Source organism: Quercus robur, chloroplast (genome assembly GCF_932294415.1).
Source record: "Quercus robur cultivar Fastigiata chloroplast, complete genome".
In the NCBI taxonomy this organism is placed as follows: Eukaryota; Viridiplantae; Streptophyta; class Magnoliopsida; order Fagales; family Fagaceae; genus Quercus; species Quercus robur.
This window is the reverse complement of record NC_046388.1, coordinates 117,501-135,000: the sequence shown is the minus strand read 5'-3', so window position 1 is coordinate 135,000 and position 17,500 is coordinate 117,501. Positions and strand designations below refer to the sequence as shown.

At 31.1% G+C, this 17,500-nt stretch overlaps 12 protein-coding genes and 1 non-coding gene across 13 annotated transcripts in view; 3 read left to right on the top strand and 10 right to left on the bottom strand. All coding sequences in view use genetic code 11, as the record gives it.

The window, feature by feature from the left end:
- Positions 1-1,921, bottom strand: part of ndhF (NADH-plastoquinone oxidoreductase subunit 5) — a 2,274-nt gene extending 353 nt beyond the window's left edge. Inside the window, exon 1 of the mRNA in view lies at positions 1-1,921. This exon is cut by the window's left edge and continues 353 nt beyond it. Coding sequence (YP_009733812.1) covers positions 1-1,921 — 1,921 coding nt within the window.
- A 965-nt stretch (positions 1,922-2,886) lies between these two features.
- rpl32 (ribosomal protein L32) lies at positions 2,887-3,051 on the top strand. Its single transcript has one exon. The coding sequence runs from the start codon at positions 2,887-2,889 to the stop codon at positions 3,049-3,051; it is 165 nt and encodes a 54-aa protein (YP_009733811.1).
- Positions 3,052-4,233: 1,182 nt separating this feature from the next.
- On the top strand, positions 4,234-4,313 carry trnL-UAG. Its single transcript has one exon. It is a non-coding gene; the product is annotated as a tRNA-Leu (tRNA).
- Positions 4,314-4,408: 95 nt separating this feature from the next.
- On the top strand, positions 4,409-5,365 carry ccsA (cytochrome c heme attachment protein). The gene has a single exon. The coding sequence runs from the start codon at positions 4,409-4,411 to the stop codon at positions 5,363-5,365; it is 957 nt and encodes a 318-aa protein (YP_009733810.1).
- Positions 5,366-5,684: 319 nt separating this feature from the next.
- On the bottom strand, positions 5,685-7,202 carry ndhD (NADH-plastoquinone oxidoreductase subunit 4). The gene has a single exon. The coding sequence runs from the start codon at positions 7,200-7,202 to the stop codon at positions 5,685-5,687; it is 1,518 nt and encodes a 505-aa protein (YP_009733809.1).
- A 117-nt stretch (positions 7,203-7,319) lies between these two features.
- On the bottom strand, positions 7,320-7,565 carry psaC (photosystem I subunit VII). The gene has a single exon. The coding sequence runs from the start codon at positions 7,563-7,565 to the stop codon at positions 7,320-7,322; it is 246 nt and encodes an 81-aa protein (YP_009733808.1).
- Positions 7,566-7,827: 262 nt separating this feature from the next.
- On the bottom strand, positions 7,828-8,133 carry ndhE (NADH-plastoquinone oxidoreductase subunit 4L). Its single transcript has one exon. It carries the CDS (start codon positions 8,131-8,133, stop codon positions 7,828-7,830), a length of 306 nt encoding a protein of 101 aa, YP_009733807.1.
- Positions 8,134-8,405: 272 nt separating this feature from the next.
- On the bottom strand, positions 8,406-8,936 carry ndhG (NADH-plastoquinone oxidoreductase subunit 6). Its single transcript has one exon. The coding sequence runs from the start codon at positions 8,934-8,936 to the stop codon at positions 8,406-8,408; it is 531 nt and encodes a 176-aa protein (YP_009733806.1).
- A 415-nt stretch (positions 8,937-9,351) lies between these two features.
- ndhI (NADH-plastoquinone oxidoreductase subunit I) lies at positions 9,352-9,849 on the bottom strand. Its single transcript has one exon. It carries the CDS (start codon positions 9,847-9,849, stop codon positions 9,352-9,354), a length of 498 nt encoding a protein of 165 aa, YP_009733805.1.
- Positions 9,850-9,931: 82 nt separating this feature from the next.
- Positions 9,932-12,061, bottom strand: ndhA (NADH-plastoquinone oxidoreductase subunit 1). Its single transcript has 2 exons — positions 11,510-12,061; positions 9,932-10,471 (listed from the first exon to the last, which is right to left on the bottom strand). The coding sequence occupies exons 1-2, from the start codon at positions 12,059-12,061 to the stop codon at positions 9,932-9,934; spliced, it is 1,092 nt and encodes a 363-aa protein (YP_009733804.1).
- Position 12,062: 1 nt separating this feature from the next.
- ndhH (NADH-plastoquinone oxidoreductase subunit 7) lies at positions 12,063-13,244 on the bottom strand. The gene has a single exon. The coding sequence runs from the start codon at positions 13,242-13,244 to the stop codon at positions 12,063-12,065; it is 1,182 nt and encodes a 393-aa protein (YP_009733803.1).
- A 103-nt stretch (positions 13,245-13,347) lies between these two features.
- rps15 (ribosomal protein S15) lies at positions 13,348-13,620 on the bottom strand. The gene has a single exon. It carries the CDS (start codon positions 13,618-13,620, stop codon positions 13,348-13,350), a length of 273 nt encoding a protein of 90 aa, YP_009733802.1.
- Positions 13,621-14,068: 448 nt separating this feature from the next.
- Positions 14,069-17,500, bottom strand: part of ycf1 (hypothetical chloroplast RF19) — a 5,661-nt gene continuing 2,229 nt past the window's right edge. Inside the window, exon 1 of the mRNA in view lies at positions 14,069-17,500. This exon is cut by the window's right edge and continues 2,229 nt beyond it. Coding sequence (YP_009733801.1) covers positions 14,069-17,500 — 3,432 coding nt within the window.

The following is a 17,500-nucleotide window of genomic DNA, read 5'->3' as shown; positions in this document are numbered from 1 at the left end:
AGTTAAAATTTTGTAAAGATGAATAAACAGGCTTATATAAAAAAGACGCTATAAATATTCCGAGATAAGCTATACTCAACGAAAAACCTGCATTTGTCACAAATTCATACCAATCCACCGAATTGTTTGAATTTTGATGTAAAAGGTTTATATCTGGAGTTAACAATTTGGATAATATATCCAAATCCACTCTTTGTTGATTGAATTGATTAAAAGGGATTCCTATGGACCCAACGAAGAAAGTAAATATGCCTAATACAAACATAGGAAATAACATAGTACTATCCGATTCATGGGGATACGAAAAAGTGTTCGTAATGCCAAAATGAGTAATAGTAATAAAGGGTCGCGACATCTTTCTTATATTAATAATACTGATTGGATATATTTTATTCCAAAAAAAAGAAATCCTTTTATTATTCATTGTTAATAAAGAGAATAAAGGAATTTTTTTTTTATTTTTATTTTTCCCCTCTTTACCCCATAGAGACATTGAATAAAACGAGTTATTTGTTTTTCCATTGTAATTTTGAAAATTAACATTTAAATATCCTTCAAAAGTAAGTAAATAAATCCGAAACATATAAAATGCAGTTAATCCTGCTGTAGAACAAGCAATTATTGCAAAAATCGGTGAATACAACCAAATATCATTAAGAATTTCATCTTTGGACCAAAAACAGGCAAGGGGTGGAATACCGCAAAGAGACAGTATACCTAATAAAAAAGCAGTTTTTGTGATTGGTACATGTTTTGTTAAACCCCCCATAAGGACCATATTCTGACTTTTATCTGGAGAATATCCAACAACCGCTTCCATTGAGTGGATGATTGATCCGGATCCTAAAAACAACAATGCTTTTGAATAAGCATGAGTAATCAAATGAAATAAAGCGGATCGATAAGACCCAATACCTAGAGCTAACATCATATAACCCAATTGAGACATTGTAGAATAGGCTAAACCTCTCTTAATATCTTTTTGAGCAAGAGCTAAAGTAGCTCCTAATAGTAATGTTATTATCCCTATCAAAGCTATTATGTTCATTATGTAAGGTACAACTATGAAAAGAGGAAGAAGCCGAGCTACAAGAAAAATCCCTGCTGCTACCATAGTAGCAGCATGTATAAGAGCCGAAATAGGAGTAGGTCCTTCCATAGCATCGGGTAACCATACATGAAGGGGAAATTGGGCGGATTTGGCAATTGCACCAGAAAATAATAAAAGAGCACACAAAGTAACAAATAAAAAATTAACTTCATTATTAGAAATCAATCTATTGACTATTTCAAACAAACCCCGAAATTCGAAACTGCCCGTTATCCAATAAAAACCTAAAATTCCTAATAATAAACCAAAATCTCCTACACGATTAGTGACAAACGCTTTTTGACAAGCATTCCCAGCGATAGGTCGTGTGAACCAAAAACCTATTAATAGATAAGAGCATACTCCAACTAATTCCCAAAAAATATAAATTTGTATAAAATTAGAACTAGTAACTAATCCCAGCATTGAAGTATTGAAAAAACTCATATAAGCAAAAAATCTTAAATATCCTTGATCATAAGACATATAATTGTCGCTATAAATAAGAACGAGAATTCCAACAGTAGTAATTAAGATTGACATAATAGAAGTAAGTGGATCAATCAATTGTCCAAACTCTAAAGAAAAGTCATTATTGATAGTCCAAGACCATACATATTGATATATATAACTGTTATTTATTTGCTGAACAGACAGATTGGATGAAAAAATCATAACTATACTTAACAATAAAACACTAGGAAAAGCCCACCACGTGCGCCGAAGATTTCTTGTTGCCGTCGGGAAAAGTAGGAGTCCCACTCCTAGTAACATAGGAATTAGAACTGGAATGAAAGGTATGAACCATAAATATTGATATGTATATTCCATAAAAATAAATAAAAATCTTTTTCTTCTTCTTAATTAACTGTTTCGGATTCGCCAGTTCTTATTTTTTTTTTTTTTCAAAGGAGTCAGTTAATAAAAAAATTAAGATATGTAAAACTAAAATTGAATTTCATAACCTTTTCTAATCTTAATTATTTGAAAAAGATTTCAAATCCTTCAAAAAAAAAAATGAAATATATATAGAAACAAAAGCGATTGTAGCCTTGTGTTATTTATTGTTCTTTATTTTCGTCGTGCTATATTTATATATGTAATATAATAAAATAATCAAAAAGTTTAATAAACCAACCTTATAATTGAATTTAATAAAAAAAAAAAATAAAAAAACTTTAACAATTATTTCTATTAATTGGTTAGGTTAGTTAAATTGACCAAGCTCGAAAAAAGAGTGCACCTAATTGAAATTAAAATCTTCAAATTGAAATGAGATTCGTAGTTAATCAGTTAAAAAATATATCATTTTTTTTTAGAGAAAAGAAGGAAAGTCATTTTACATTTTAATAATTCCTTCAATCAATTCAAAAAAGCATTGCTTAATTATTCTGAATAAACGAACTAAAATACATAACTCTTACTTTATTGGGTTAAGTTATGGGCTGTGTCTGTCTTTTATGAATCATATCAAAATAAACTACTCTTTTTGGTGTAATTATTTGTCCTTACTCGCTCTAAAGATTAAAACATTGTAATACGTAAATTTTAATAAATAATAGTAATTGAAATTTTACTTTTTTGAAGCTTCAAAAAAGTAAGTATTTACTTTTGATCAATTCTAACTTCTTGATTTGAAATGTTTTTGTTTTGAAGAGAGTATAATTTTATTTAAACAATAAATAGAGAATTAATAGTATTAATTAATAGTATTAATAGTAAAGAACAATTGGTTTTGAACAATAAATGTCTTTCACATTCAACTATAGAAATAAATAACTTATTATAATTTTTTAATGGCCGTTCCAAAAAAGCGCACTTCTATATCAAAAAAACGAATTCGTAAAAATATTTGGAAAAGGGAGGGGTATTGGGTAGCATTGAAAGCTTTTTCGTTATCGAAATCTCTTTCAACAGGGAATTCAAAAAAAAATTTTGTACAACAAGAAATAAATAAATAATCAAACGTTGGAATAATTGGAATCTATCTCTGACTCTAAAAAAAGTAAAAAGTATACTTTAAGTTTCATTTTTCGGTTCTTTTCTGATTTCTTATAATATTATATAAATATTATAAGAAATCATAATAAATCATTAAAAAGAAAAAAAAAATCCAAAAGGAATGATTCCCATTCCTTAATGTTTTGAATGTATCAATATGAAATTTAAGTAGAATAAAGAGTCTTTTGTCTACTTAATTTTTAAAATGATATTTTTTGGTTTGAAAAATAAAGAATAAATAGAAGATATAAAGTTTCAACTGTCTTTTTAGTATCTTTAATTATTTTATAGATGGGAATTCATATTTTACCCATCAACAGAATAATAAGATAAAAAGTTTTGTCTTTTTCTATTTTTATTATACTATTTATTCTATAAGATTCTTATCTAAGAGCAGATATAAATAAGATCTTTAATCACAATTAATGAGTCGTTGAAACTAATTTATTAAGTTTAAAATTTATTTTGTAATTTTCTGAACGCTCAATCGCTTTTATAAATCATTATCAATATAGAATATATCTAAATATTAAATAATATCTAAATATTAAATATATTTAATATGGTGGGATTTCGATAGAAATGGAAACCCTTTTATTCTATGATACACCCAATACTGAACCTCATCTAATTAGGTTGCTAAATACTAACACAAATCCTTTATACAGTGAAAACTCGAAGTAGTAATACAGGGATATGCAAATTATTAGTGTCTATACTCATGAAATTGTGATCGATAATAACCCTTATTTTTTATTCTATTCTATTTTTCAACATTTTATTTCTTACTTATAGTGTCAATTTTATTTAACTTAACATTACATTAACACCGGAGTTCCTCTCGTTTATACTCTCCTAAAATGGAGCTTTTGTAACTAGATAGTTTTAAAATAGTTTTTAAGAATTCACTTTTTGTCTCATTTATCTTATTTTACTTTCTTTTATGAATTTAAAATAAAAAAATTTATTACTGAACGAAAAAAACAATAGGATTCTTTTTGAAAATATGTTCCAATCACTATTTTTAAAACTAGTTTTTATTCATCAATTTCAATGTTTCCTATAAAACTAAAAAGTATTGCATGATTAAGTACTTTAACCTCGACGATTGAATCAAAATGGGTTATTATGATTTCGAACAAGCCGCTATGGTGAAATCGGTAGACACGCTGCTCTTAGGAAGCAGTGCTAGAGCATCTCGGTTCGAGTCCGAGTGGCGGCATGGCATCTTATAAAAGAGTAAGTCCTAGAATAAAAGAATAAAAAAAATTCAATTCCCGATTCCTATAATTGTGAGACCCCCTTTTTATAATTTTTATGATATCTTCCATTTTAGAGCATATATTAATTCATATATCCTTTTCGGTCGTTTCAATTGTAATTACAATTCGTTTACTAATCTTATTAGTTAATGAAATCGCAGGACTATATGATTCGTCCAAAAAAGGCATAATAACTACTTTTGTCTGTATAACAGGATTATTAGTTACTCGTTGGATTTATTCGAGGCATTTACCATTAAGTGATTTATACGAATCATTAATTTTTCTTTCATGGAGTTTGTCCATTATTCATATGGTTCCATATTTTAAAAAACACAAAAACCATTTAAGTGCAATAACCGCGCCAATTGTTATTTTGACCCAAGGCTTTGCTACTTCTGGTTTTTTAACCGAAATGCATCAATCCAGAATATTAGTACCCGCTCTTCAATCTCATTGGTTAATGATGCACGTAAGTATGATGGTATTGGGCTATGCAGCTCTTTTATGCGGATCATTATTATCAGTAGCACTTATTGTCATTACATTTCGAAAAATAATAAGAACTTTTGATAAAAGCAATAATGAATCATTTTCCTTTGGTGAGATCCAATACATTAACGAAAGAAACAATGTTTTATGGAACACCCCTTTTATTTCTTCTAAGAATTATTATAGGTCTCAATTGATTCAACAATTGGATCATTGGAGTTATCGTATTATTAGTCTAGGTTTTATCTTTTTAACCATGGGTATTCTTTCGGGAGCGGTATGGGCAAACGAGGCATGGGGCTCATATTGGAATTGGGATCCGAAGGAAACTTGGGCATTTATTACTTGGACTATATTCGCGATTTATTTACATATTCGAACAAATCCAAATCTGGAAGGTGTAAATTCTGCAATTGTAGCCTCCCTGGGATTTCTTATAATTTGGATATGCTATTTGGGAGTCAATCTATTAGGAATAGGGCTACATAGTTATGGTACATTTACACTAACATCTAATTGAAGACAGGATCTGATAAATACAAACAAACATGGGACAGCATATATATTATATAAGAAAACGTCGTGTAAGCCGTCGAGAACCTTTTGAATCAAAGTAGTGATTCAAAAGGTTCTTACAAAACAAAGGACAACCCTATATGGTTAAAATAAAAGTCTAATGCATTTTTTTATCTTTAACTTAATTTAAGTGAAATTTAAGAGAAGAAAAAATACTTCTTTTTCGTTTTCTAATTGTACAATTTTTTTTTTTAAACATATTATTCTAGTTATAGTATAGTCTTGCTCTTTGATTTTGAATTTTATTCAGGAAAATTTTTTATTTATAAAAAAAAATTAGATATAAGAGTTTCGACCTTGTCAACTGATAGTGAGAAAACGAAATCTGGATAAAGACCAATACCTATTACAGGTAAAAAGATAGAGATAGAAATAAATAACTCTCGCGGTCCAGAATCAAAAAAATAAGAGTTTGGGGCATTAAAAAACTTGTATCCATAGAACATTTGGCGTAACATAGATAATGAATAAATAGGTGTTAATATCGTTCCTATTGCCATTACAAATGTAATTAGTATTTTTTGTATTAAAAAAAAATTTTGACTGGTAATTATTCCAAAAAATACTATTAATTCTGCAACAAAACCACTCATCCCCGGTAATGCAAGGGAAGCCATCGATAAGATACTGAAAGTCGTGAATATTTTTGGAACCAGGACCGCCATTCCGCCTATTTCGTCGAGATAAACAAGACGTATTCTATCATAACTCGTTCCCGCCAAGAAAAAAAGTGCAGCGCCAATAAAGCCATGAGAGATTATTTGTAAAAAGGCTCCATTGAGGCCCATATCGCTTAGAGAGCCAATTCCTATAATTATGAAACCCATATGAGATACGGAGGAATAGGCTATTCTTTTTTTTAAATTACGTTGACCAGGAGATGCTGAAGCTGCATAGATTATTTGAATTGTGCCTACTATCATCAACCAGGGAGCAAATATAGAATGAGCGCGGGGCAAGAATTCCATATTGATCCGAACCAACCCATACGCTCCCATTTTTAATAAGATTCCGGCTAGAAGCATACAAGTACTGTAATGTGCCTCTCCATGGGTGTCTGGTAACCATGTATGGAAAGGTATAATCGGCGATTTAACAGCAAAAGCAATAAGAAATCCAATATAGAATATTATTTCCAGTGCTACTGGATAGGATTGATTAGCTGATGTTTCAAAATTTAATGTTGGTTCATTGGAAGCATATAAACCGATACCCAGAACTCCCAGTAATAAAAAAACGGAGCTTCCCGCAGTGTACAAAATAAACTTTGTAGCTGAATACAAGCGTTTCTTCCCCCCCCACACGGATATCAGTAGATAAACGGGAATTAATTCTAATTCCCACATGATGAAAAAAAGTAAAAGGTCTCGAGAAGAAAATAATCCTATTTGGCCGCTATACATTGCTAACATCAGGAAATGGAATAATCGGGAATCTCGAGTAACCGGCCAAGCCGCTAAAGTAGCTAAAGTGGTTATAAACCCTGTCAGTAAAATGGGTCCTATGGAAAGTCCATCTATTCCCAATCTCCAGTAAAAATCAAAAAAATCGATCCATTTATAATCCTCCGTGAGTTGCATTAATGGATCATCCAATTGGAAATAATAATAGAATGCATAAGTTGTTAGAAGGAGTTCTATGATGCATATAAATAGAGTATAGAGCCTAATTACCTTATTCCCTTTATGAGGGAGAAAGAAAATTAAGGAACCCCCGAATATTGGTAAAACGGCAACTATTGTTAACCAAGGAAAATAATTCGTAGTAAAAACAAGATACACTTGGACCAGAAGAGTCCGTGCTCGAAAACAAAATATATATATATTTTGTTTTCGAGCACGGACTCTTTTGTCGGTAAAAAAAAACGAAATGTATTCAGGTGGGGCTTTTGGACCGTATCAATAAGCGAGGCCCATGCTTCGAGTTGTTTCATGCCATAAATAAACTCGAACACTCAAGAAATCCGTTGGACAGGCGGATTCGCATCTCTTACAACCAACACAGTCCTCTGTTCTTGGAGCAGAAGCAATTTGCTTAGCTTTACATCCGTCCCAAGGTATCATTTCTAATACATCTGTGGGACAAGCTCTGACACATTGAGTACACCCTATACACGTATCATAAATCTTTACTGAATGTGACATTGGATATATAATTTTTTGAACATCATAAATTTTCGATCTAGTAGAAATGAATTATACATTACCATTAGACACCAGATGAATCAATGATTTACCAGAATTTTCTAATCAATCTGCTTCTGGATCGATTCATGCTAGAGGGCCAAGATGCTTTGATTTCTTACATTTTTTGTAAACACGATCAATATATTATGTATCATCCACGATAATAAATAGAATTCGCCTTGATAAATATAAATAAATAGTATAATTTCTATGATTAATACTACTTATTCAACAAATTCGATTGATTGATACGAGTTGATTTTCTGTTACGATAAATTGAGGAAACAATAGCTGGTCCAATAGCTGCTTCAGCGGCTGCAATAGCTATAACAAAAATTGAAAAAATATTTCCTTTTAATTGGCGACTATCAAAAAAATCAGAAAATGTTACAAAATTTATATTAACTGCATTTAGTATAAGTTCAAGACACATAAGGGCTCTAACCATATTTCGACTTGTGATCAAGCCATAGATACCGATAGAAAATAAATAGGCACTCACAACAAGTACATGTTCGAGCATCATTGAACAACTCCTTATCAATTTCGATTCATTTCAAGATAAAAACAATTTAATGGGTTCAATTAATTATAATATCAAAAAGTATGGAACAAGGGAATATTTTAGTATTGGTAATAGATCGAATAAAAGAATTTCATTTTTAGACAAGAAATCTTCAAATAAAATGGAAGTGGGGGGAAATTGATGTGATAACATAGAACAAAGTTTAATTTGGACTTTTCTTATTATATTAATGCTTTTCTTATTATATTAATATTAATAGTTCGAAAGATTTATTATTGACGAGCCACAGCAATTGCGCCTATTAAAGCAGCTAAAAGAATTATCGAAATGAGTTCAAATGGAAGGAAAAAATCTGTTGATAAATGAATTCCAATTTGTTGACTGTTACTTATCAAATCCTGCTCTATAATCTGGTTTGATCTGGTAGTCCAAATAATCCCGTACCATGACGTATCTGAAATAGTAGCCATTAATAGACAAAAAAGAATTGTACAAATCAGCAAAGTAACCCCATCCCCAACAGTCCAAAGATTCAAATCTTTGTAATATTCTGAACCATTCATAAACATCACAGCAAATATGATTAAAACATTTATAGCTCCCACGTAAATAAGTAGCTGTGCGGCAGCTACCAAATGGGAATTTGATAGAATATAGAATAAGGATATACAAACAAGAACCAGTCCCAACGAAAAGGCAGAATAAATTGTGTTGGTAAGTAATACGACTCCTATACCTCCTAATATAAGACCTGACCCCAAAAAGACTAAAAGAAAATCATGTATCGGTCCAGGCAAACCCATTATATGTAAAGAGATAAATAAATCGAAATTTTTTTCATGACCTTATTGACCCCACCAGGAACATTTTTTTATGAAAAGTTTTTAATTGAATTAAATCCTAAAGAATGTGAATTGATGTAGGTACAGCTATTGGACTAATATAATTATAATATCATTTTTTATCTTAAAGGGTAGTTTTAGACTAGATATTTCTATTTTGAAATAATTCGAGATAGAGTCATAGATTTTCAATCCAAATTGAAGCACGAACCAACCCCTCAATAGTTTTTTTTTTAATTAGTGACTAAACAAAATAAACGAAAGAAACCGCATTCCTTTCGAGCAAAAGAAAAAGGACCCTTCCTAATTTGAATTTTAAATTCCCATTTCTTTATCTTTAATATCTTTAATCAAAGGATTTACTTCTTTTTTTTTTTTATTTTATTTTAGGTGAATTTAAAATTGTTCGAATTGTATAATCGTCAATTACTGACATCGGTAAACGACCCAAGGCAATTTGATTATAATTCAATTCGTGACGATCATAAGTAGAAAGCTCATATTCTTCAGTCATGGATAAACAATTTGTTGGACAATACTCAACGCAGTTACCACAAAATATACAGATTCCGAAATCAATACTGTAATTAAGCAAACGTTTCTTTCGAATATTAGTTTCCAGTTCCCAATCAACAACAGGTAGATCCATAGGGCATACACGAACACATACTTCACAAGCAATGCATTTATCAAACTCGAAGTGTATTCGACCGCGGAAACGTTCTGATGTGATTAATTTTTCATAAGGATATTGAATAGTTACAGGTAAACGATTTGCATGGGATAGGGTAATCATGAAACTTTGACCAATATATCTTGAAACTCGTACTGTTTGTTGACCATAATCCATAACCCTGGTTACCATAGGGAACATATCGTAAATATCTATGAAAATCTTTATGTTTGTTTCTTTCTCTTGTTTGAGGCAAGCCATAAATATAGAATAAAGTATTCCCTTACAGCGAACTGAGTTGGAAAGAGGTTGTTAATAACAGATTGCCGAGAGAAATAGGTAAAAGAAATTTCCATCCCAGATTTAATAGTTGGTCCATTCTTAGCCTAGGTAAAGTCCATCTTGTTGTGATAGGAATGAACAAGAACAAATAAGTTTTGGCTAATGTAATAAAGATACCAATTGTCGTTCCAAAGACCTCACGTGCTTTATTTATTTCAAAAAGCTCGGCAACGAATATGTATGGAATAGAGATATTCCAACCGCCCAAGTACAAAACTGTTACAAATAATGAAGAAATTAATAGGTTTAGATAGGAAGCAACATAAAATAAACCAAATTTGATACCCGAATATTCGGTTTGATAACCCGCTACTAATTCTTCTTCCGCTTCCGGTAAATCAAAAGGTAATCTCTCACATTCTGCTAGGGAAGAGATTAGAAAAACGATAAACCCTATAGGTTGACGCCACAAATTCCAACCCCAAAAACCATATTTTGATTGAGCCTCAACAATATCAACTGTACTTAAACTATTAGATAATCATAGTCGGCGATAACTTCACTGTTATCGTCGCTATTACAGAACCATACATGAGATTTTCGCTTCATACGGCTCCTTTACGGCCATAAATAAATCTAAGGACCGAGTCCGTATTATTTATTTTGATTTATAAGATAAATGGGTTCAAAATCGAGTAAACGGCCCCGAATTCGACCACTTAAATTCTGTATGTTCTATAATAACTAAAAAAACGACGTCTGAATTGATCTTATCCTTTATTTAATTAATAATTAAGAAATAATTATTTGCTGAGTAATAACTTTGAGTCTTTAATAAAATACTGCTTGTAGAAATATCAATAACCCGTCGTTTTCAATTAAAAAAAAAAAAAAGAAATTGTATTCTTTCTATTTTTTTTTTTTTCGTTCCTATTCTTCTTTCTTTTCTGAAAAAAAAAAGGGGGGGGCTTACTGAATAAAGGATTATTTCGTTTCCGACAGTTATTTATTTAATCGGTGGATAGGAGTATACTCTGGATAGGAATCGTGGGGAGTACGGCCTGATCATTTCTACTAACTTAAAGCCCCAATCCGTATTCTTTTTATATTATGTGTAAATATCCTTGGGGATAAATGACACAATCTCTATTACTAATCCTTTGCGTAATTTGGCATTTCTAACCATCCACTCATTTTTGCTAACCCCCCGCTTTATGGTAACAAACACTAGTGAAAACGTAATACGGTTGATTCTTTGAACCCGCTTCAAGCTAGGATGACATGACTAATCAACCAATCTTGGGGTAAAAGGGCTCTTCTTCTTCTGTTTATTTACGCTCAACCTTTTTTTAATTCTTCTTATACATTGAAGACGAGACTCAAGAATTTTACTGCGAATATATAATATATTATAATTATATAGCTGTTTTCTTTCACTCATATAACTATCTAATTTAATTCATTAATCCGAATAATGAATAAAAAGATGAGGATATCTATTCAATTCGTTCTAACCCTTTTTCTATAAAGACTAGAAAGAAATAAATAGGGAAAAATTTATCTTTCAACGAATCGCACGTAGAGATATTGCTAATACACATAGAGTTAATGGTATTTCATAACTAATCGATTGAGCAGCAGCTCGTAGACCACCTAAAAAGGAATATTTATTGTTTGAGCCATATCCTGAGATAAGAAGTCCAATGGGAGCAATACTTGAAACCGCAATCCACAAAAAAACCCCGATATTGAGATCGGCTAAAACAAGGTGATAGTCAAAAGGAATTACTGAATAACTTAGTAGAATTGCTATAACTGCTATGGATGGTCCGATACTGAATAACCGAGTATCTCCTCTAGATGGAAGAAGATTTTCTTTGAAAAGTAATTTTGTCCCATCTGCTAGAGCTTGAAGAACTCCTAAGGGACCGGAATATTCGGGTCCAATACGTTGTTGTAGCCCTGCGGATATTTCTCTTTCTAACCATACAATTACTAGTACGCCTATTGTGATTCCTAATACAAGAGTCAAAATAGGGACAAGCATCCATATAATTCCATAGACCCCTTTTAAAGATTCCACTCTGTAAAAAGAATTGATATCTTGTACTTCCCTTATATCAATTATCATTTCAACGATCCACTTCTCCCATAATGATATCTATGCTACCTAGTATTGTCATAATATCAGCCAATTTCATTCTTTTAACTAACTGAGGAAGAATTTGCAAATTGATAAAACCAGGTGGTCGAATTTTCCATCTCCAAGGAAAACCACTCTGATCCCCTATCAGAAAAATTCCCAATTCCCCTTTAGGGGCTTCGACTCTCACATAAAGTTCTTGTTTCGGCAATTCAAAAGTGGGGGAGGGTTTTTTACTAATGAATCGATATTCAAAATCATGCCATTCTGGATACCTTTTTCTATCAAAGTATCGTATTTCTAAATTCTCGTAGGGCCCCCCCGGAATTCCTTCCAGCGCCTGTTGAATAATTTTGATGGATTCTGCCATTTCGCCAATTCGGACTAAATAACGAGCTAATGAATCCCCTTCTTTTTGCCATTGTACTTCCCAATCAAATTCGTCGTAACACTCATAATGATCAATTTTACGAAGATCCCATTGTATTCCGGACGCTCGCAGCATTGGTCCTGATAAACCCCAATTTATTACTTCGTCTCTACCAATAATGCCTACGCCCTCAACTCGTTCTAAAAAAATAGGATTTCTTGTAATAAGTTTTTGATATTCAGTAACTCCTGTTAAAAAATAATCGCAGAAATCCAAACATTTATCTATCCATCCATAAGGTAGATCAGCCGCCACTCCTCCGATACGAAAATAATTATGCATCATTCTCATACCCGTAGCAGCTTCGAATAGATCATATACTAATTCTCTTTCTCTGAAAATATAGAAGAAAGGAGTCTGTGCACCAATATCTGCCATGAAAGGGCCGAGCCATAACAAATGAGAAGCTATACGACTCAATTCCAACATAATTACTCTGATATAACTAGCTCTTTTCGGTACTTGAATATTTCCTAGCCGTTCTGGCCCATTTACAGTTATTGCTTCTGTGAACATAGTAGCTAAATAATCCCAACGGGTTACATAAGGCAGATATTGTATAATAGTTCGGTTTTCCGCAATTTTTTCCATCCCTCTGTGTAAATAACCCAATATTGGTTCACAGTCAATAACATCTTCGCCGTCCAGAGTAACGACGAGTCGAAGAACACCATGCATTGACGGGTGGTGGGGGCCCATATTGACTATCATGAGATCCTTTCTTGTAACTGGTATATTCATAAGTTTTTCCTCGATTCATTCTTCTACGAATTGCGTAAAACGAAAAACAGTTTATCAAAATGCAAGATCTAATAAAGCAAATAGTTCAAAATGACTCTTAAAATTAACGAGTTTTTGATTCTCGAATACCCAACCGATTTATTAAGTATTTATAAAGTACTCTCTTTTTCTTTGACAAATAAGACAGCAATCGTTGACGTTTTCCCAGAATTTTACGGAGACCTCTTTGAGAGGAATAGTCTTTTCTGTGCAATTCCAAATGTGAAGTAAGTCTTCTTATTTTATTGGTCCAACTAAATACTTGAAATTCAACAGATCCCCTGTTTTCTTCTTTTTCTTCTTGCGAAATAAGCGAGATGAATGAGTTTTGTACCATAAAAATGAATCGCCCCTCTCTCTTTTTTTTTTTAGATATTTTTATCCATATATTTATTGATCAGTAATAATAATTACACTCATTTTAATTTGCTATACACAATAATTCTTAATTTCGTTAAGAAGTCTTAATTTTGTCAAACAAACTTACTTATTTTAGTAGTCAATAATCAATCCAATTTAAAAATTGTATTCGGATAGGATATACTATACACAAAGTATGGTCTATTTTTCCACTCACAAAAAATAAAAAAAAATTAGACCTGAAAATAAATAAGACGACTTTGTTGATTCATTTCTAGATCGAATAAATATTAATATAATCCAACGCGTCATTAAACTAAGTATCCTGTATCAGAATGATGTGTAAGATAATAAGATAATGGGGGTGTTTATTTCTTTGTCTTCATATACTCGCTATGGTACGGGAATCGAGTCAAAATGTACCATTAATGAATTTTCAATAGCGGATATATCTGAATCCTTATCAGACTGAAACGACTACCATTATTGGTATCAAACCAATAGCGATTCATACAAGATAAATCTTCTAATCGATAATTGGGCCAAAGAAAGAACTTTAATTTAATTAGTTTATTTTTATCTCTATAAAGCTCTTTTCTTTTATTCAAAACTTGATCGCAATTGCAATTTTTTAACTTATTTACATTGCAAAATACCGTATTTCTATGTATACCGTTTCCATTCCCCGAATTGAAACAAATTCGAATTCTCAATTCTCTACGACGCCTTGGGGATAAAATTTTTTCAGGAAAAATAAAATCATAATTATTTTTGTCTCTATTTCCAGTCATTTTTTTATGTAGTGCAATGGATTCATCAAAATCCTTCTTATTCTTATGAAGACAGGCCGGGCTTTTTTCTAGGTATCTTTGATGACTTTGCTGCTGCTTACTCTTATGAACCAATGAGATACCTATGGTTTGATATATAAAAAATTGTCCATCCGTTTTTACAGACAGACGGACTGGTTCGATAATCAATATTCCCTTTTTCATCAATTCTGTAAAAGTTAAACCCTTCCGGACCATCAGAATATCCAGACTCATTTCTTCCCTTTGAATAGCGGATATAGCAATTTCTCTTGGATTTCTCAGTCTAAGCAGGAGACAATATACTTTGATGTTATTGATTATTTTTTGATTTAAAGAATCATCCCATCTCAATTGAAAATGAAAATACCTTTTTAGGAATAACTCAAGTTCTGTTTCCGTGTTAGTCTTGTATTGCTTTTTGTTTCTACGTTTTTTTATGTCTAATCCCCTAGAATCTTCTTCAACATCTTTTTCTTGGTTTGAGAGAGACGCTTCAGGATCCACTTGGTCCGCGAATTCTTTTTCTATTTGATTTCTATTTTCTAATTCAAGAGTTTTTTCATTCGATAATGTAAAACTTTTTTTATTTTCAGTGATGCTTTTCTGTTTATTAACATTTTCGTTTACATTAAAATTAAAAAAAAGTAATTTGATTGGTATGACCCATGGTTTAATCTTATATGTATTATAAAGTATCACAAATTCTGGGAAAAACCAAAGCTCTAGATTCGATATGGGATGACTTAGTATTTCTTCATTCATTCCCATCCAATCAAAGAAAAAACCTTGTTGATTGGATGGGTTAATTTTCTGATCTTGATGAATCGTCAGATAAAAAAGGCCTTTCTTATCAATTTTATCGATTATTTGACAATTATTAAACCCAGTCTTAGTATTTTTATTCCTGTTGGTAACGTTATCAATATCGACCCAGGCCTTAATATTGATCTTCTTTCTAAGACAAAAATGGAGGATTTTCCAATCCAAATATTTTCTATCTGAATTTTTTTCTATATCTAGACTATCATCTTCGACGAGAGAATTATGGATAAGGATACCTCCCAGCATATCAAATAATTTGCGTTTAGGCGTATTGTAATTATAAGAAATCTCTTCGTTATTATTTACTTGTAATGGCAATCCATAAATATACGAATCTTTCTTATTTTCATAATTAATAGATTTATACGATAAAAGATCATATTTATATTGTTTTTGATTTGGTAATGGTTCTATTTCAAAATCTTTTGCTTTTTCGTAATGAATAAATTGGGTTTTTTCATATTCATATGACTCACATTTATTGAGATCTTTATTTTTAGTCATATGGTTGAACCTAGTTCGCCATTTTTGTGTTACTAATCTAGACCATTTAATCTGAGATAAATCGTATTGATAATGACCCTTTAGCCAGTTTTTCCATTCATTAATTCCATAATTTGGAGGTTTTTTATGTCTGAATTCAGAATCAAATATTCCTTGCGTTCCAACAAAATACTCCCTTATTTCATTCTTAAGAAAAAAAGAGGTTCCGTAATATTTAAAGACGGATCTTAACTTATCTAGGTTATTGACTGGGGTTTGCGATAATTTATAAAATACATATGCTTGTGACAAGTAAGATAAGTCCCCAAAAATCTTTGAATTTTTTTTAATAATACAAAGTGACTTTTTTATAGTCGAACTAAAGTTAAATATACTTTGATTTGTTTTATCAATTCTTTCCCGATTTGCTTCATTATTGTAAATGTATTTATTAATAACTTTTTTTGTTAATTCAAGAAAGAGCTGTGCATTGATTTTAGGTATATTAATGATACATAGAAGGATATCCATGTATAGCTTTTCAATAAATAATTTTACAAAATAATGTGATTTACGAAGTAATCGAATATTTTTTCGTTTTAATATCTGCCAAATATTTTTTGGTGATTCTAATCCTTTCTCGTCATAACTTATTTTGTTAGGGTTAATATTTATCTCTGGAGTTATAAATCTTCTTCTCTTGTCTTTTTTAATTGTTTTTATTTTATTTATGATTGTGTTTGTTCTATTCATCAGATCTTTCATTTTTTTTTCTGTCAATGAATAAGTTTCCCAATCCATATATCGAAGTTTTATGGACGATTCGTGACTCATTTGATTATGAATTGTTGAATTTTTTTCTTTTTGAGTTTCACTCAATTCATATATTTCTATTTTTTTCAATCCAAATAATAATAATAGATTTATTTTTGAGAATTCTTTTCTTATTTTTTTTAGAAATATAATGACTTTGATGACCCATTTTTTTGTTTCTTTTGCTACATTTAGCAAAATTTTTGTTCTTTCTTTTAAAACTTTTAGAACTAGAAAGCACTTTTGTTTCAATTTGAAATTTTTTTTTTCGAGTTCTTTTAAAAGGGGTTCAAAAAAGGAAAGCCGTTTTCGGGGATAACCAAAAGGCAGTTCCGCTTCCATTCCCCAAACTGTTAAAAAACAAAAATCGTTTTTTTGTCCTTTCCCTTCCTTTTTAATTGGATCTTTATTAGGGGGTCGTAACTTAGATCTGTGCCAAGGTTTCAAACGAAAAGGAAATAGGATCTTTATCTGAATACCGTCTGTTAACCAGTTTTTCGGAAATTCTTTTTCTGATAATTGAACGCCGTTATAAGTGCATTTAACATGCATTTCTTTATTCCAATCCTTTAAATCCTCGGACCATTCGGGAAATTGAAATAATAGTATACGAAGAGTATTTTTAGCTATTATCAATGAAGGTAATAGAATATATTTTCTAAGAATCGATTGTGTTACTAATAAAGAACCTCTTATTACTTGAGCAACTATAAGGCTATCCCAGGCCTCTGCTATTTCTATACGAGTTTTCTCATCTCTGTTGTATTTTTCTCTTTTGTCCTCCTCTGTTTTCTCACTTTCCTTTTTATTTTCCTCTGTATAATCCGAAATTATAATTTTTTTTTTTTTCCAAATCCAATTTGGAAAAATGCCTTTCAGCCGCTCGGGGATATCAAAAAAAAAAAGGGGGGGGGTGCCCAGTCTATC